A 21382-nucleotide genomic window follows, 5' to 3' on the forward strand; every position below is an offset into this window, starting at 1 on the left:
CAATGCCAATACTTTGTCACACTTAGATCATACACACACTCATAAACACAAACACTTACACACATACACACACGCATATATATATATATATATATATATATATATATATATATATATATATATAAATTTACATACCAATGCGTTTAAAATGTTTATGATGCATATGTTTGTACCAAGCTTATTGCAATAAATTAGTTTATTGTAATATAAGACGAAGTCCTTGTAAGATTTATTGAACAATAAGATAACATTGTAGCTTAACAAGGACACAGCCAAGAAAACAATGTTAGAAGGAAGATAATAATCATAAATCCTCTTTGATAGATTCTTTGTTTTACTGGGTTTTTGTTGTACGTGAATATTTTATAGTAAAAATAAAACAGTCATAACTGATTCTTCTGTTCAATATTTTTGTGTTTGTTTTTCGACATTTCTGTATTTTCTTTAACATTTTGTATCATCAAACTACATCGCTATTTATTACCATGTCGTTGTTATCACGAAGAAGGCGCGTCACTGCCTTAAGTCTATCGTTGTAATCTCTAAGTGGAAATAAACTGACTGATATGGGCTATGGAATCTCGTTATTTAGCTATTCATTGCTATCACACACTGCCGCCCCACTCCACTATTACAACAGTCATCGATAGCCAGATAGCATTCGATCTGAGTCCGATAACCTCATTGATCAGAGAGTGGGTGATTGGTGATCGATTTGCTCTGAATTGGTGTCGTAACTAGATGACAGATTCAGGTCGTCACATCGCTAGATGATATTAACAAGATCGATATGTGATGGTCTGGCATATTTGCTGTTTGATTGCTGAATAATTTGTATATTCGCCATAATGATATCTGTTAGAAAATTGTGTCATGTTGTGTTCAGTTTCTCAGTTCCCGAGGATTTTCATGATTATAAAAGTGCGTTGGGCTTGAATAAAGTAGGTGCACAGTTTTATACAATATGATTACAGTATCACATTTAATATTCGGTAATGTTAGTAAGAGCGGACTGACCACACCCTCTATCAAGAGAAAATGAAATTTTAAGGTAAATCAGTCTTCAAGTTTTCACTGTGACGCCATCCTTAACATAAAATTTACAATCTCAAATCGGATGGGTTCTTAATTTTATAGTTTGAAATCAAACAAGAATTATAACTCAACAATGCATGTAATTGTACTCAAAGAAATGGTAAAGAAACATTTGAACACAGTATTTAAAAAAAAAAATTCGCCAAACTCAAAGCAGTGTATATATATCTTTGTATATAATATTTCACAAGTTGGTCATATTAGAACCACTTTCTTAGTCATAAAATATTTTACCTGTTATGCGTACTATTTGTACTTATCTCTGTCACTGTGTCAAACCGGTAACGTCCATGTTTGAGTCGGTTGGGGTGGGGGTGGGGGGGGGGGGGGGGGATGGATGTGTTAAAAGGACAGTTTCTCGAAATCATTGTTTGCAATTGCGTAGCCTTCGTAAACATAGATGCTGTACACTTGGCTAAGAAATTCACAACTTTGCCATCCGGAAATATAATGGACCAACACACAAAACGTTGTGTGACCTTGAACGTTTATTGTCTGGTTAATACAGTGAGAATTACACATAAACATGGATGGCAAAAAAAATAAAAAACAATAACAAAGACCTGAGTGACCTCAACTTTATTCTGTCTATAAGTTAACGATTTACGATGGCTACGCTAATAATTGCATCAATTCAGTTACTGACCGTGCTCAGTGCCGCTTGACTTTGTAACACAATGCAGACTCGGCCAGCTACGCACGCCTTTCTATAAAGGGCTTTTAACCATTTACCTGCGAGGCTGGATTTTCTTCATACCATCAATTCTCCCATAATTTAGTATCGTTTATAATGTAATTCCAAACCATTTTCACCGAGAGAAAAGAATTGCTGCGATGCATTGTGGCTCTGACCTTATAGAAAATATTATTAATTATGCCTGGCCAGGGTAAAACCGAACCCGAAATTTAATAGATCAACACTCAACGAGTCTCGTCGAATTAATACAATTTAATTGTTCCTATTTTTCACCATGTAATGTGTATTAATGTGAACAAACACATATTAAGAGGTAAGGTGTTGGTTAACAAGCACGCAAGTAGGTGAAGACTTAAAAACCTGTTGAAAGATAAGAACATTATATTGCAAACTGGTTTTGTTTGAATATCTCAAGGTACGATTTATCATATACTATAATCGTTTGACATTTTGGAAACCTGTGCTTTATTTAGCTATCATGTCTGGGTCAATATTTTAAGTAGATTAACCAAGCCACTCGGGCAATGTTTTCAAAGTACCCGATTGAGATAAGTAGAGTGCAGTAGTAATGGTCAAAGAGTGGGGGCTAAATTGAAGTGGATACTGAAAAACTCTACTATAAGAAATAAATCACGTGGCTAAAAAGAATAGAGTTGGAGTCGCACAGTTTAAAGTATTAAATAGGCTTTCAAGATGTTTTTAGATTAATAAATAGGATCAACTCTTCATTTTGAAGTCCGTTCGCAATAAATCTCTTGTGATGGATCGGAACTTTTTAAAAATTAGGGGAAAGTGGGAAGTAGCTTCTGGATATAATATTTCCCTCCAACAAAAGTGTAGAGAGTAAAGAGGATAACTGATTCGATACTCACCGATTCCTATTCCTTGGTTGATTCTTTTTCATAAATGTGTTTCATGTAACATGTTAAACACCAAATTGCTGTACGGTTAGGATTGATGTTTTGAGATATCAATAAAATTCCTTCTTTCATAATAATGAAATACCTTTGAATCGGACCTAAGCGACGTGAATATATTTACAGGACTTATAATTGGACGGAATAATGGGCTCGTTTTAACGTTGTTGTAATGGGAAGCATTTTACGTTGTCCGAGATTAATCCTATTACATCAATGGGACCATAACAATTTGGGTTATCAGACCTGCAATTAAGTACACCTCTGACCTAAGCCAATAATCGGGTGTCCAGGTTGAAACACCAACTGTTCCATATATCTAACTTTTACGGGAAAAAATGATGCATGAAAAATGCTGAACATTAATTTCTATCTTTTATGATTTTGACGGGCGCCATTTGTTGTTGTTGTTGTTGTTGTTGTTGTTGAATTCTTCAAGGATTTTTACTCAAACCGTTTTTGACTATAGATCTCCAGGCTGGGCATATAATTTTAAGTTTTCTCTAGAACGCACTCTTTTAGCATAATGATATCTCATGCACAAATATAATAGGAAAGAAAAAAAAAAAAGAATTTATTGCATTGACTCAGTAATATTTTCACTACAAAGATGTAACTTATAGAGAGATTTTTGATTTTCAAACACGTAAAACTATACGTCTATTAGCTTTGCTATATTCAGTGGAAGTGTATAAATAGGATAAAAGATTAGGTACAGCAGCATGGATGGTGGACGTCATGGTGTTACATGAGTCGTTTTTTAAAAATATATATGCAAGGCTACTTGCTCTGGCTAATGACGCTATGCCGATAGCAAAAACTGAAGGAAAAAAAAACAACTAATAACATCAGCCAGCCAGATATAACGTACCAACACACAAAACAATGTGTAACCTTAAACGCTTATAGTCTGATTTATACAATTTAGTGAGAACTACTCCAAAAAATAAAATGGCTGGCGGAAAGCAATATCAATGAGTTGAATGGTTTCAATTCCGTTCTATCTATACATTTCTAGGGGTACGAGTTCAAAGTTCAGACAGGCTGAGGTATTCTCAATGCTTCAAATACACTAATACATGTATCTGTGTATTTTACAATCTTATATTATTATCCAACACCTAATAAATGTCACAGTGCATGCCGCGTTCCTTGTAGGTTGTCCAAACTTGAGTTTGTTGAAGTCCACCAGTCGTAACAGGCTAGCATTAACCTCTACAAAGGGCCCGGGTCTACTATAGTCTGATATGTGTGACCAAACCTCTCAAAACGCTACATTACATACATACCTACCTACCTACCTACCTAACTTTCTACCTGCCTACCTACCTACTTACCTACATACCTACCCACCTTTCTACCTACTATACTAATTGCCCCTGCTGCCAACGCTACCTAACTACATACCTCCTTCCTTCCTTCCTACCTACTTACCTACCTACCTACCTGATTACCTACATTCCTACCTGCTTACCTACCTTCCTACCTACCTACCACCTAACTACCTCCTACCACTGCCTCCTGTCTCTACCTATACCTACCTACCCTACCTACTCTACCTACTACACCATACCTTACACCTGCATACCTAATTTTCCTACACACACACACACACACACACACACACATATATATATATATAAATATATATTATTTTAATATTTAACACAATGTCAGTCTACATCGATGTTTCATGCCTTTTCAGCCGTCGTCAGGACTGTGTTACATGAGTTTGGTTTATTGTATGTTGTTGCTTGTTGAAGTGGTTCCGTAGGTTTGTAGATGATTAGTAAGTGTTTTCGTCTATGTGGACATCTATTGTACATCTCATTTTTCGTGTTGTTTTCACAAAAAAATGAGATGTAAAATAGCTGTCATGGTCACGGTCTCTTTGCGCGTCAAACGAGTGCTCTACCAACTGAGCTATCGAGACCCCCTTTATATTTGCACTCCTAACACTGTCGATCACTCTATTGGATTCACGCTCACATCTCATAAACATATAAAGATAGATGGATAGATAGAGATGGAGATAGAGATAGATAGATATATAGAGATATAAATCGATTGATAGGTAGAATGATGGAGTGTGTGTGTGTGTGTGTGTGTGAGAGAGAGAGAGAGAGAGAGAGAGAGAGAGAGAGAGAGAGAGAGAGAGAGAGAGAGAGAGCAGTGCTCTGTGTTAGTGTAGGAATTTGCCCCCTTTTTTGTTGTAAAAACAAATGACCATCGGGATAGAGTCTGGAATATTTTTTTATACTATCAGTGTTACCTAATTTTTCAATGCAACGCAGAAATTACACTTGAATTATTTCTAAAGATAAATGGTCACCAATGAGTCCTGACTCGAATACAATGGACAATGATGTCAAACTTGATCTATTAGAGTACTACACTATTTTTGCACAGAAGCAGAGTTAAAATGAGTCGATTCAAAATGCATGAGATTAAATCACTATTCAAGACATTAGAAAATAGAATTGATCACGGAGGAAAAGGCTACGCATAGTTATAAACTATCGGGATCTATTGGGATCGTGGATAGCTCATACGATAGAGTCACTCTCTCACCGGCCAGGCGGAGTTGTCGTACCAGTAAGGTCGCGGGTTCAAACCCTCATTACCGCCGCGAAAAAAATGTTAGTCTCTATTGTCTTCTGGCACTTTCCTACTCACTTCATCTCTTGTTCTTGTCAACATAAGTGCCTGCTCCACTCACTTTTCTGCATAGCTATAAAGGAAAATGAGAGATCTACTTGTGAAATCAACATTTGAGAATTAGATACGTCCCAAATCTTTGATATGCCGATATTAAAACGATTGTTAAATTTAACTTTTTCAACATATTTTCCTGAGAAATTATTCTTCAGACTTACACCATGTTATGGTCTGTCGGATTTAGACTTCTAAATCTTTTCCATTTTTTTCTCGAACCCTATATTACGTATATAGATAGATAGATAGATAGATAGATAGATAGATAGATAGATAGAGAGAGAGAGAGAGAGAGAGAGAGAGAGAGAGAGAGAGAGAGAGAGAGAGAGAGAGAGAGAGAGAGAGAAAATTTGCTTACAGAAAAGGAAATAATCAATAAAATCAACTTATACAATTAGGTTCTCTTTTATGTGGAGATTCCTCATATTTGCAAAGAATGACTTATTATGATCTCCGCAATGTCTTTCCTCAAAGTAATGTATATTATTATAGTTCCGTTATCAAAAGAACTAAGTTGACATCAATTGGATAAGATAAGGTGATCTGTGCGTCCAACTAGACACATCACTATCAATATTTACACAATCTATGATGTGTCAATAACTAAGGACTTTTAACCCGTGATTGACTATTTCAAGGGTGGGGGGGGGGGGGGGGGGGGGGTGATGCTTTGAAAGGAGTTGATAAGTCATGCTTTACAAATACCGTCATTGAGGTAACTTTGCCTTAAGGGGAAACTTTGCTTCTTTAATATTGGACCAACTAGAGTATATTTAGTTTTGCGGTAATTATTTCCTTTGATAAAAAGCTGTCATTTAATCAGGAAAATATCTACAACAACGCTGAGATGACTCAAAATGCTCCAAATTTACAGAGGCAAAGTTACACCTTAAGGCAAAGTTGACGGTACTGGCAAAATGATGTGTTCTGGTAATGCGTTTGTTTTGTGAGGGCTCATCGGATGATGACTATCATTGTTATTTTGTACACCTTTTTAGATTAGCAGAGATTGGCTTTTGAAGCGGCACAGTCTGCGATCATATATACCACTATAATACACCACTAAAAAGCCCAGCATAGTTTTGTGTTGTGCGTCATCGGTCTGAAGTTCTGTTTTTCGCGAGAACTAAAATAAGAATAGTCAACCGTCGACATTAAAGACATTTCAAATTGCAAATGAACTTCATGTCTTAATCATACAGTATATTAAAATCTAAGCCTGCATTTCAGTCTCACATAAATCTATCAGACATTTTATGAGATCTTGGCCAATCACCTCACGTCACGTCATTCTCCTGGTAGTAAAGGAGGGGATACATAAGAGATGAGAGATGAATTTGCAGTAAGAGACCCCCGTCTAGTTCTGTCCTCAGCTTTCCTAATTAATGTTGGGCTGTCATCCTTGACCATTTCTTTACATTTCCAGCACTTTTGCTAGTTGTCGTATCTTTCTGCTTCCATTCAAGGTCTCTTGCATTACGTTTTAAAAAAAAATAATCAAGTCTCCTGGCGAGAAACATGACCACACCATTGACCAATGGGGGGTGAGATAAAGAAAATATAAAGAATAAAATTTGAAAATAAAAAGATAAAATCTAATAAATTTTCACTCATTATTAAATCAGTCAATTTATTATGAAGCAATTTCAGATTTTTTTCTCTCTCATACCAGTGCCTGCTCACATAATATTTTACTACATGAGAAAACACGATGTGTCTTTTCTTTGAATCAACATCTAATTTTATGATAAGAATATGCCCACAGTGTCAACAACCATATCTAATGCACAGAATGACAGGACCAGGTGACTCATTGTTTCAGCTTGTGTCAATATGCCCGTCCCTATTGTTTAGAAGACGTTAACAAGGGATATGGATGCCAAATATAAGACTCTTTTGTGTCATTTCGAATAGGGTTTAAGTTTTAGCTTTAACACTCCCCTTGCTGTGACGTCGATGTCGTGAAATAAATTATGAATACTTTTGGCTCGTTTGGGGGGGGGGGGGGTAATAAAACATTGTAAAGCGCATTTTAACCCACCGAATTACTCTATATTATTAAATGTTGAAAAATATTTTTTAAAAATTCCATTGGCCTCATAATTTACAGGAAAGCATGGGAGCTCTCCTACATTACCACTCAGAATGTTGATTTTGAATTGTTTGTGGTAGACAGCCACTACGGTGAATCCCGTCATTGTAGAATGGATGAAGTTGAAGTCATTCGGCTCTTTGTTAATGTTTTTAGACATTCCAGTTGGGTGGTTTGTCCTCACAAAGTCCCTTCCACAGACTAAACAAGAGCACAACACAGTTTTTTTGTGTGTTAATGCGATTGATTTCGCGGGAAACTATCAATTGAGGCATTGCGTTTGTTAAAAAACAACAACTCATAACACCTGGATAAAGATCGAATGAAGTTAACGTCACTCGGGACATTGTTATTGTTTTTTTTGCCATCCGCGTTTATGAGTAATTCTCACTAAACTGTATTAACCAGACTATAAATGTTTAAGGTTACACAGAGTTTTGCGTGTTGGTCCGTTATACTTCCGGATGGCAATGTTGTGAACTTCTTAGCCAAGCGCATACTATCTCTTATGTACTAACACACAAATCAACGTATAACCTTAAACATTTATATTCTGATCAATACAATTTAGTCAGAACTACTCATAAAAATGGCTGGCTAAAAACAATAACAAAGAGCTGAGTAACGTCAATTTCTTCCTGTCTATAAAATAAATAGTTTTCGTTTATTTAAAAGGCTCGTCAGTTCTGCCTGCAATGAGCTGCTAGGAGCGGTGTGGATCGTAAAACGTAATGGAAGGAACAAAAATGAATGTAACAGATTAAAAAAAAAAAGAACAGAATAACAAATACGGAACGTTTCGGGGCTCAAAACCCGTCTTCAGGCATTATTAAAAAAAAAAAACAAAAAACAATAAAATTATTAATACATCACTTAAAATCCAGACAGACAGCAGAAATACATTTAAACACGTCTTGTCCACAATTAGAATATTTTTCTGTTTTTGTCTGGGTTATAAGTGATGTATTAACGTTTTTATTGTTTTTATTATTGACTGAAGAAGGGTTTTGAACCCGAAACGTTCCGTGTTTGGTATTTTGTTATATTTTGAAGCTGTTATATTCATTTTTGTTCCTTTTTTTTTTAACTGATGAGGTCATTGGAAGGCTTTAGTAAATAAAAGTGTTCTTGAATTTCTGCATTGGAAATTTCGAACACGTTCCCAATGCGCCCTCGAAATGTCGCACAGCGGCATTGGCATCGAACATGATTTGAAGGAGTTCAAGAATCTTATAATGTCGTATTATATTAGAGTATCACTCAGTCTGTAGAGGGTTAATGGATTTGATTTTCGTCATTTCTCTATAAATAGACCGCAGGATTCGTATGGAAGGATGAAACTCCCGGATTTAATTTGTATCTTATCAAATTGAACCAAATAGTATCCGTGTTGTTATCTGATAACAACATTTATGATAATATTATAAGAATGGAACAGCAACGGCTAATCATGCTGCTGAGTATACAAATCAAATACTCTTGCTCTGGTTGTTTACATTTAAAATATATAATGAATAATCAAACTTTAATGATATGCGCTGATACTACATACTACCAATGACGTTAAAGTGTCGCAACGAACGTTAACTTCTTATATAAATGAAAAAATAAATATCATTTTGGTTGCAGAAGGCCTGGGTTTATTTCAGTTTCTGCCGCGTGAGACTGGCAATTTATACTTATTATACAAACAAGTTACGTAAGTAATAGTAATAACAGTGCTTGTGTACATTTATTACTTGGTTAGATGATCACATATTATATTTATTTACTATTCTATTATCTTGGTTAGACTGATTTATAGATTACAATGCAAGTTTGATGAAATAATGAAATGAAAAAATCCCACACACAAAAAAAACCCAACAACAAACAACCCCCCCCCCCCCCCGAAAAAAAACAAAACAAAAAAACCCCCAGAAGACCCAACAAAACACACACACACACACACACACAATAAATAAACACACAAATTAAAAAAAAACAAATCAAAGAAAAAACAAACAAAAAGAACAGAACAAAGCAAACAAAAAATAAAAAACAAACAAACAAACAAAAAAACCAAAAAAAAAAAACAAAAAACAACAAAATAAAAATAATCTAACAAATGGACAAACAAACAAATAAAAACACATTTGGCATGTTATTTGCGTTTACTGATGTTGCGATGGGGAAGGGGGGGGGGTTCACTCCTGCTGCTTCAATCATTACTAAAACCAAAACAATTCGGATTATCATTTGTAAACATGTAGATACATGCTAAATTTAACACATGTGTCAAGAGGTGGAATTGCATTGCTTGTGTTTATTTATTCCTCTCTGCATTTTCATTAGCTTTACCTCATAGATACCATATGTTGTTGGTTTTTAGACTTCTCTCCAGAATTATAGCTAATACTGCGATGACTTTGTGTTCGGGTATCAAATCACTCTTGTGCTTACTGATTATAAATGATATTCGTTTGTGAGTTTTTCGTGGAAATTAGAATCACCTTAGTATGACAGAAAATCAATACCTATTGCGTGTCCGAGTGGAATTTTTGTTACAAATTGCACTATCGTGTAGTAATCGCATTAAAGACTGTTAATAATTAATAACGAAAAGAAAAAGCCAGACGGATCGATGGTGTAGTTTGTATTGCTCTTCCATTTGTTATTATTATATATTATATTATGTGACGATGATTGTGATAACGGTGATGAGAATAATGATTACATATTTATTATTTTGTGGAGATTAATTTGCTGAAAGTTGATTTCATAGCCAACAATATGAGTTTTGGGTTAAGTTAATGTTTTATTGACGAGAATTAATATAATTTCTTTTTCTGTGAAAAACTAAAATATGTATATATTTTAGGCAATTTAAAAAGAGCATTTATACGGCGCAATATCCACTAAAAGCGCTCAAAACGCTTTGCAAGTTGTCCCTAGCCAAGAACAAAACTTAACATGTTGGACGAGACATGACGCCTGTTAGGCGGCGACTCAGGACAGAGACAGCCCTGTTAAAGGCCAGTGCTCATTTTACACATGAGTACGGTGAGAGAATGTGAGTAAAGAGCATTTTCCAAGGACTCAAATCCAGAGTGGGACTCAAACCCTGGACCTTTTGATCCGAAGGCTAGTGTCATATCACCGGAGAACATAGCGATACAATTTCAACTTCAACTCTTTACCTTTAGCCTTTAGACACGTCGACGTCCCCGATCAGATTATGGCGATGGGTTACAGTCATGGCGTTGGGTTACAGTATGTTCGCACGTTTTCTATAATATGTGATTCACCGTCTGATATCAGCATGATGTCGGAATGGTCAAGATGAAAGAAAACCCAGATTAATATAATAATGATCAACATTGGAAAATTTACCTTTTTCGAAGTTTAAAGACCAAAAGTTCTATTCATCAATTGATGCATGTATTTTACTTGAAATCTAAAACTAAACTTAAAAACTGAGTTTTAAACATCGAGATAATCCCGACATATTAACGTTATGAGATGATTGTTTACATAAATTCGTAAAAGAAAAATTATTATAGCACATTGAAAGAGATCATTCATAATCACCCTATTATCAACGTGATGGTTAAATTGCGTACGATTTCGATAAAGAGCTTGTTTATCCTAGTTTGTATGATTCTATGTTTGGTGTGACTAAGAGTCGTGATTCGTGTGTTGGGACTGTTATCAGTTGTTTTTTTTTTTTTGTGTGTTTTTGTTTTTGTGTGTTTTGTTTTTGTTTTTTGTTTGGTAAAGAGGTGGATAAAATATTAAAATCAATGTATGTATGAAATTAAAAAATCAAAACAATTTCATTCATTACATTCAGATCCTGATTATCTGTTCTCCACACACACACACACACACACACACACACACACGCACACACGCACACGCACAAACACACACACACACACATATATATATATCTGTATATATATATGTAATAGATATATATGTATACACACACACACATTACACAATAAATGTGTCTTTCTAAGGCCAGGTGGACAAAATATGGTCCTGCAATTTTAACAGTGCTCAATACATTTGTCAATTGATCTAATGATCCCAAAGTTATGGCCATTTCTTTTGATTTGAGTGTGTGATATATTTATTTATTTACAAGTATAGCTGCCCGTTCAATGAACGGTACCCGTTAAATGCCCGGTCACCAGAGGAGGGATATTTTCTGCATTTGATATCTTATGTATTTCGCTCCGTTATTGTAGAATTATTTCTCAATATTAAGAACCGAAAATGGTTGATATAAAATTTAAGAAATTGGGTTTTCTTTCAAAGTAATGAGAAGAATCACTTGCTGGTAACGATTCAATGCAAGTACTCACATCAACATTGTCATACTCACTAACCGGAAGATTGACACACAACCTGCGTGTTAAAAAATAATGGCGTCTATTTTCAATGAGATTCAATGAAACAAATTTGATTTTTCGATAAAATCATCATGGTGGTTATTCAATCTCATAATATAAGCAAACGAACGTCATGCCAATTGTAAACAATATGCAAAACTTGTTGACAATTGGTCCTATGGTTTCGGAGCCTTAGTGTTAATAAAAAATCCAATTTGCCAAATATATAAAAAGGTTTATATATTTATTTATTAATTTATTCGTTTATTTATTTATCTATCTATTTATTTATTTATGTGTGTTAGCTTTTAGTTTATTATATACTAATAGCTTAATTGAACTTTATGATTACCACCCGTATACCAGATTGACACTTTATATATCACCAAAGACATTAGCTAATCCACGAGGAAGTAACATTTAACATCCATTTTTGTTTTTGCAATGCAGGTCATATCTACCTCGAGTTTAAAAAAAAGGTCGATAGTTTAAATTTGAATGTCACGGTGGCCTCATTAGAATGCAATGCAAACCAAAACCATGCTCTTTACACTACCGTACTCTGCTTCCCCCCCCCCCCCCCCCCCACACACACACACACAAGTATTTAAAATTTTGGCCAGGAAACTCGCCTTCAAATATCAATCGATTAAAATTACCCTCATGTTGTCAACAGCTCTCAAACTTGGTACTCCACCATTTAGGGGAATGCGCTTATATGAAAATATTATCGAAGTGGATTATATCTTTTGCGCTTTAATCTTCGTCTACACAATTTTACCTACGCACAAGCGCACACACGGAGACAAACTCAAAATGTTACTCATGTAATTTGAATTTAATTGTATCATCTTCTAATACCTTCCTTGTTTTACACAGTTTCTTTTAGAATCAAAAACAATTATCAGAGTATAGAATACATTTTTATTTAACAGAGCATTCAAAGATACATAAAGTATAGCATAGATGAGCCAAACTCTCTATGATTCTGAAGATATCTTTTGCTGGATTAGCGTATCATTATTAGCTACAGATGTGATCGACTTAAGCCAGAAATAAATATCACATTATGCACCCATTACTCTTGGAGTTGTTCACATTGTGTTGAATCACAATATGCTGCCACGATGGTGCCAATGAAGAGAATTGAAAAGGTTTATTATTACATAGATAGTCTGAACTCTAAATTATGAACATTTTTACTGCTCTTATTTATTACAATATCCAAACTACGGACTTGTTTATCATTGTTACAATGGACATATTTTATTATCGGTTTTATTATTTGATTTTTATTACTATCACAGCAACAAGTGAGATTATAAGATTCGTAAATGAATGAAGATGACGTCACTCAGCTCCTTTTTTATTGTTTTTAGACCGCCAGATGAGTGATTAGTCTTCACAAAGGTTTCTCAATCAGACTATTCTATAAACGTAAAATTTTTACATAATTATTAACATTTTATGTGTTAGAGCGATTGATCTGGTTGGCGGCTCTGGTGAGTTTTAAATATATAAATTTGATTTGGTATGAAATGAATGATATTTTGTTTTCTTTTCTCTTGCAGTAAACTAAATGCAATATGGATGGAAGGAAAGAGACACGTTATGACACAATCAACGACAACATTGAAGTACAGAACTTTTAGCCTAGGCTGTTTTCATCTTAAAACATTCCGTTGTGAATTTTCTTGGACGTGTTTTTATGTTAAGTGAATTACTACATATCTCGGTACCCTTTCATATAAAAATATCTGCACATCTGCGTGGGAAGATAACACCCAGTAAATAATGGTTTCACACATTTTAAACGAGTTTCAGCTTCTTTTGTGAAGTTTGGATTTTTAATTCGAAAAAACTGACAAGCGCTTTAGTCTGAATTCATTACCATTGACCTTGTCATTTCAAAGATGGCGGAAAGATACATTAACGCCGCCAAGGACGGAAATGTTGACATTCTAAGGGAGGCTACGAGAAAGGATTTAAATTCTCAAGACGAGGACGGAATGACAGCCACTTTGTGGGCAGCCCATAATGGAAACTTGGAAGCACTGAGGTTGATCGTCGGAAGAGAGTGAGTAACCAGCAGTTCTTGGGAGTCACATGGCCCATGAAAAAATCTATAATAGTAATTTTAAAAAAAATCTGAATCAATTATACCGCGCCCATATCATATCATATATAAACACCCTAGGTGCCTTTTTTTAATTACAATCTTAATGATACAATTGCATGCACATTGAATAATGAAAATTACCCAAAACAATCATACTAATCTAAATAAATAACTGGTAGGCTATGACAAAAACTGGATTCGGTTATAGAAACATTCAAACAAACGACAAATATCAAAATAAAAAGATGAAAACCTTGAAAAACGTAATGTAATACTTTGAACAGAAATATGTTTCAATTTCATTGACGGTTGTTTCGCAATAAGATCATAAAATAAGATTATCATTGTTACGCATGTATTTTAATCATATTGGGACAACTTATACTGCCTTCATTTTGTTCTTGTTATCTTTATCTATAGCCGTTTTTTAAAGCTTAAAATAGCCATGTCAGACTTTTATCTCTATTATTATTCCTTCTACTAAACCAACTAAAGGAAAACATTTTAGAGCTGAAAAGAACCTGGACGTGACAATTGATTTTTATATACGTAGTTGTAATTGAGGGAACGCATTGAGTTGTTTTAAGAACAGCTGGGGAAAAATCGAAATCCATACCATCCATATAAGAGGAATACGCTTTGAGATTACTCTCAATGGATCTTTCTATGTAATGAAATTGAATGATGCAATCCAATGTTGTAATGTTGTAAATGTTTACAAACAGACACACGTCTTATAACAATTCCAGATCGATCTTTTTAACACCAAGGACCATAAATCTGGAATAATTTACCGCGGGAGCTAAGAGAGATAATATACTACAAACGACTCAATGAAAGAAAAAAAAACTTTAATTATTATTATTATTATTATTATTATTATTATTATTATTATTATTATTATTATTATTATTATTATTATTATTATTATTATTTTATTATTATTATTATTATTATTATTATTATTATTATTATTATTATTATTTTATTATTATTATTATTATTATTATTAGTAGTAGTAGTAGTAGTAGTAGTAGAGTAGTAGTAGAGTAGTAGTAGTAGTAGTAGTAGTATAGTAGTAGTAGTAGTAGTAGTAGTAGTAGTAGTAGTAGTAGTAGAAGTAGTTATTATTATTATTATTATTATTATTATTATTATTATATTATTATTATTATTATTATTATTATTATTATTATTATTATTATTATTATTATTATAAATTTGACCGGTCACCTCAATCTGGTATTATGTCAAGGACCGCACAGGTCAGGATGGACGAGGTGTCGTAAAATGAATCTAAATCTCAAGTGATCAGATATCTATGTTATTTTAATTCCCCCCCCCCCCCCCCTCCTTCAAGATTTTATACTTTTTATTCTCAATAAAACTAGTAAGAAAACAAACAAACAAACAAAACAAAAAAAGAATGTTGGCACAAGTCTCATATTTCTAGCGATAAATTCACCATCTAAACCATTCGTACGTCCATCATTTTGAGGCAAATAAAAAGCGCGGTCAACAAGTGTATCTCTATGGTGTAAACGCAAAGGTGGCATAATATCCGGATACTTGACAAAGTGACCCATTTCCAGATGACTGATCGGTTCTATTTGAATAAACATGTCACAATCCACCGATGCATTAGCATGAGCTGCGATTGAGGTTTGTTGCTATAATTTTTGTGGTATTGATACCTTAATTACAATGATGCTCCCTTTTCACAATTAAATCGTCATTAAAGCTTTAATTTACAAAAACAGTAGCTTACAATGACTGAGTCTGCATCGTAAAAGCGAGTTGAATCAAAATACTCTGAACAGATATAAATTGCAGTATATAAAATCGTTTTAATACAGATAAACATTGACAATCCGTTTCAGAATTTAAAATACTTTGTTGCTGTATAAAACCAATCTAGGTCTAGAGTCTATAATAATATTTTTTTTGAATTAAGCCAATATTTATTTGTCACTGTTAATTTGTATTAGTTTAGCAAAATGAAAATGCAATGTATTGAGATTAAATTTAATTGCCAATTCAATTTATTTGTTGTTTTGTACTTCATTGAACAATTTAAGCTTCAAGAAGTTTCCAGGTTTTAGTTTTAAATAATGATCATCAAATATTTTTAAACTTTTAAAAAGGATTCTTTACTATTCTATCCTATACATTCTAATAGTGACGGAATTGCGTTGTTGGCTTTAATATAAATTAAAACGTCACGTAAAAGGAAATTTATGCAACAGAAACAAAAAAGAAAAAAATCAAAACAAAAGAAAAAAAACAACCAACAAAAAATACAACCAAAAGGATAATTAATAAACAAAGCAGAAAAGCAAACAAAAAAACAAAAAAAAAACAAAAATCAAGCAACCAAACAAACAAGCAAACAAACCCCCCTCCCCCCAAACCCCCCAAAAAACAAAAACGAACAAACAAATAAAAAGAACCCGGCGATTTGCATTTGATAATGAATAAGAGCCTAACCCTCAGATATTATTTTGTTCTTCGCTTTGAGTTAAAGAAGTTTAAGAATTAAAGATAGGAACACCACACGTATCAATATCAAAATTATGGTTTATTTTGTATAGTTTATAATTATTTACCACAGAAAATCTTTAGGACTGGTATGGGTACTATCTTTTTATTTTTTTATCAAGATCTTCAAACTTTATTTTTCCAGAGGCGAAGTGAACAAATGTGACTACCTTGGCATGACCCCCTTACACCATGCAGCAATGCGCGGCCATATTGACGTGGTCAGTTATCTTGTCCACTGGGGATGTAACGTTTATTCCCTGGACAATGATTTGCATTCCGCCCAGGACTTGGCCAGTATTTATGACTACCACGACATTATTAAGTAAGTACATATATGAAGACTGAACTGGATAAAATTGAAATGGGGTCATGAGAATTCCAAATACTGTCCTTATTTGTAAGGATGAGGAGGAGCAGGAGGAGGAGGAGGAGAGGTGAAGGAGTTGGTTATGAAAGGAGAGACCTAACAAAGGAGGAGGAAGAGGAGGAGGAGGAGTGAGAGGAAGAAGAAGAAGAAGAAGAAGAAGAAGAAAAAAAAGAAGAAGAAGAAGAAGAAGAAGAAGAAGAAGAAGAAGAAGAAGAAGAAGAAGTAAATGAAGAAGAATATTCAGAAGAAAGAAGAAGTTGAAGAAGAAGGGAGAGGAAGAAGAATTTGGTATGCTATAAGAGAATCTAAATAGAATGACATGTTTAAACAAACGGTTTTTAAAATAAACACTTTCATTTGTATAGTATTTAAAAAACGTCTGTCTTTATTTCACAACCAGATTCCTTGACAAAATCCTTGATCAGAAGAGATACAAAAATCCCAAATCCGTGGCTCGGCAGAAGGAAGAAGCTATTCGAGCGTCTGAAAGCAACCAGAAAAAATACGAAAAGTTAAAAGAGGCAGCTGCTAAAAAAGCCGAAAAGGAACAGAGAAAGATGGAGAAAGAGATTAACAATAATAATAATTCCAAGCCAAAAAAGAATATATTCCAAAGTATTACAGTGCGGATGAAAGGTGGATCTAGTCATCCAAAGCCCTCACCAGGAAGTCGGTCCAACTTCTCGGACATGGCTGGTCTCACCTATTCAAGAAATGCAAAAGGGGTGTCAAAGAAGTTGCAAACACGTCGAAATAATGATATTGAGTATTCTGACACCCTCAGCAAATCCGAGTTCAAGATCAGCGTTGTGGATGGCGAAGGTAATCGGAAAGTGAAATCAATCGGCAAGGGTCAAGGATTACATGGAACGATGTCAGATGTCATGTATATGAATTCTACAAACCAATCACCCAGGAGGTCAATAGATGATGGCATTGGTATCGCTAAGAGACCGCGTGCGTCTGACGTCTTTCATAACAGACAGAACCACAACAATATCTACAGGTAAATTTTCATTAATTATATTTTGGGTGGTTATTTGGCTGTATTTTAATATTGTTGAGCAGGCCTCATTTCAATACTACACGAACTAGGTTCAAAGACGTTCTGAATAGTCATGCTACAGCCGGTCATTACTATAGGATTCAATAGTCTGATGTCACGTCGCCCAGCAACGAGCAGCTTGGTTCTAAACAAAGAAAATCGGCACTTTTTATTCTCACACGCTGGCGAGTTTATATATATAAAAAAAACGTAATATAAAAGTTTTATTTTACTTGCCAGTGCAATAAAATATTATTATTGGTTATTAATCACATAAAATAACTTGTTTGGATATGTATTGAGACTTTTAGGTATAATAAATTATTTTTTTTATAGTGGAGAATTTAATAGGTATTTTTTAAATTATACAAACATTTATGAATAACAGCGGCGATAGTCTGTAAATAAGAAAAGCTCTGATAATCTTACCTTAAAATGTAAACCTAAAACCATACTTTTATTTACAATGGTTTTTAATTAATTTTCTATCCATATTGAAGAATTGACCATGTGCTATTTTTCATTTCAACAGAGCCAAAAGTGAGTCCGATCTACTAGATTCTGGCGTGGATAGTTACTACGGAGAGGAAGACGATGATGATGAAAACTCCCCCAGTCTTTTCAACCGAACAGAATTCGGAAAAATATCTTTTCTTCCAAAAAATCCAATGCTTCACACTCTTCAGTCTTTCGACAACGGCATGTCAGATTCAGAATTCGACCACGAACAAGAGATAAATAACCATGAGAATCCTGAACACGAATCATCAGGATTTTCTGGAGACAGGAAACCGTCATCTCCCACATTGCCTTGGAATCTTGATGACGTTGATGGGCTGGATGAAATTGACGACACAGGGGCATTGAAGACAACGGCGTCCGCCTTAGAAATGTTCTTGGCTTCAAACGGGCTTACCAGTTATCTTCATGTCTTTTCTAAAGAGGAAGTCGATCTTCAACTTTTACTGCGCATGAATGAATCAGAACTAAAAGATCTTGGGTTGCCCCTTGGTCCGAGAAAAAAGTTAGGAGAAGCGATTCAAAGAAGAAGAACAATTTTGGAGAATCCTTCGCCTATGGTTGATTCCTTTCTATGATTATAACTTGTTTGTTTGATTGGATGCTCATATTAGACCATAGTTAACAGGACATTTTTTCGGTACGTCGGAAAAAAATACGAGGGAGTGATACAGAGAAAAAGAACTTTCGGATTATCCTTCGCCTATGGTTGATTCTTATCTGTGATTATAAACTGTCTGTTTGATTCGATTATCATAATAGACAATTATGCGAAGACTTTAATTAGATTTAATTTGTTTTTTTATACTCTTCATGAAACTGGCTGATGTAATGAAGTAGCAACTCCAAAGTTTAATCTGAAGTCATAAAAGGTGCTTGCAGTCTAAAAACAAAATGATGCAAATTGGACGAATATGAATAACTGAATTTCTTGGCCATCAGACCATTGACTGATGTAATAAAAAGGAGTATTTTTGTGATTACAAAGAACTAGAATTCTGTTTTCTTCAGTTAACTTCATTTTTAATTTGCTCAATAATTTAATACAAACGGGAAGTTATTTTATAAACGGAAAGAATGAGTAAAATGCATTCTATATATGAAGGTATTGTTTGTATAACAATCTTGATTGCTTGGATTGAAGCTATTTCAATATGATTGGTATTTCTAAGAGGTCATTTAGTTCTTTGTACATAGATTTCGCAGAATGAATAAATTTATATTACCTTTGATGATCTTACAATAACATTACGTATTACATATTTCAATATTTCTTATTGTGAGAGGCCCTACAGTTTTGCTACATAGAGAAGTAAGGTTAAAGTGAAATGCTAAGATTTGCACCCTATTAGAAATCACAAAAGAACTGTTATATATTTTTAAAAAATGAGTATCCGGTTTGAGATTTAATAGCAGTAACTTTATATAATTTTTTTCAAAGTAGAGTTCTATGATTATATTGGCAAATGTCATTTAGTCTTTTTCTTTTTCTTTTTCTTTTGTTTCTACATATTATGTGAAATCTATTACGTTTACAGTTTTAACATGTAAAAAATAATTCATTGACAAGTGGAAATATTTAATTCCCCCATATTTTCCAACTAATGCAATGATAACACGAGACAACTTTATACCAACTTGATCCCGCCACAGAGAGTAGGACCCCTTTTGCGAAAATACTACGCAAGGCTTGTTTACAATTAATTGTCTCTTTTGACGAATTACTCACAATTTGTAAGTTGCATTAATATCACAAAAAGCTAGTATATTTGTTAATAAAAATACTACATGTTCTTCGTATGGTTGGAGGATATACGGTTAATGGATGATTGTCGCTATTTAGGGAAATGGGGTGTAGATGGATCGGTGACCTTCTTTTAGATTATTATTTAATTGTATTATATTTATGTCAACTTGAGCTTGAGCTTTTATATAGCGCAATATCCACTAAACGTGCTCAAGGCGCTTTACAAAGGGTCCTTGGTCAACAAGCAACACTTAACATGTAGAACGAGACATGACGCCTGTTAGGCGATATTACGATTTTTTTCAGAGACAACGCTGTTAACGCCCAGGTACTCATTTCACACCTGTGCACGGTGAGAGAATGTGAGTAAAGAGCCGTTTCCAAGGACTCAACTATGCACCGAGCGAGGCTCGAACCCAGTACATCCCGATCCGAAAGATATCCATGGCATGGTTTTTCTGTATAAGTAACAAAGCGGATAATTGCTAAACCTTTTTAAGAACGTGTAGATATAATGTATATTGGATATGTCCTGGTCACTGTTAAACACACACACACACACACACACACACGCACACACACACACACACACACACACATATATATATAAGCAAAGAAAGTCAAGATAGTGTCTAGGGATACTAAAAGAATAGACATTAGTTCCTTCAAAAACAATCTGTCAGAGGAACTAGGAAGAATGGATATACCATCAGCACAGAAAACGGATGAGGTACTGCGCAACGTCATCGACAGGCATGCGCCAAAGACAACTAGAATAATAAATTCCAGGAAACCGTCTCCGTGGTTTAACCAGAGTGAAAAAACTGCCAAAAGGGAAAAAAGGAATGCAGAGGCATCGTGGAGAAAATCGGGCCTTGAGATTGACCGGCTGATATATATAGCAAAAAAACATAAGTATAAAACCACCTGCAAAAAAGCAAAAAGAAACTATTATAACACGAAACTGTCATCAGTGAGGGACACTAAGGAATTTTTCTCTGTTTCAAAGGAACTTTTAGGGGAAGAAAAGGGCATGTGTCTACCCACTAATATCCCGGTAGAAAAGCAGCCGGATGCATTTTCAGATTTCTTTTCGGGAAAAATATCAAAAATTCGGAACAATTTGGACCTCGTGCAAAATGAAGATAT

At 34.4% G+C, this 21382-nt stretch overlaps 1 protein-coding gene across 5 annotated transcripts in view; it reads left to right on the forward strand.

Moving 5' to 3' along the window:
* Positions 1 to 21181, forward strand: part of LOC144972799 (pre-mRNA splicing regulator USH1G-like) — a 56945-nt gene extending 35764 nt beyond the window's left edge. Inside the window, exons 1-5 of one of the 5 annotated variants that reach the window (XM_078914448.1) lie at positions 653 to 941; positions 13467 to 13972; positions 16698 to 16877; positions 17323 to 17928; positions 18500 to 21181. In XM_078914448.1, coding sequence (XP_078770574.1) covers positions 13809 to 13972; positions 16698 to 16877; positions 17323 to 17928; positions 18500 to 19064 — 1515 coding nt within the window. In that variant the 5' untranslated portion in view covers positions 653 to 941; positions 13467 to 13808 and the 3' untranslated portion in view covers positions 19065 to 21181. Of the gene's footprint in view, positions 1 to 652; positions 942 to 8920; positions 9216 to 9862; positions 9935 to 13466; positions 13973 to 16697; positions 16878 to 17322; positions 17929 to 18499 lie in introns of those variants that run through there. The other 4 variants (XM_078914449.1, XM_078914451.1, XM_078914450.1 and 1 more) reach the window with 4 other exon arrangements.
* The last annotated feature ends 201 nt before the right edge of the window (positions 21182 to 21382 follow it).

The sequence above is a fragment of the Berghia stephanieae genome, chromosome 5, assembly GCF_034508935.2.
Source record: "Berghia stephanieae isolate SIO BIC M18660-M18661 chromosome 5, UCSD_Bste_1.3, whole genome shotgun sequence".
In the NCBI taxonomy this organism is placed as follows: domain Eukaryota; kingdom Metazoa; phylum Mollusca; class Gastropoda; order Nudibranchia; family Aeolidiidae; genus Berghia; species Berghia stephanieae.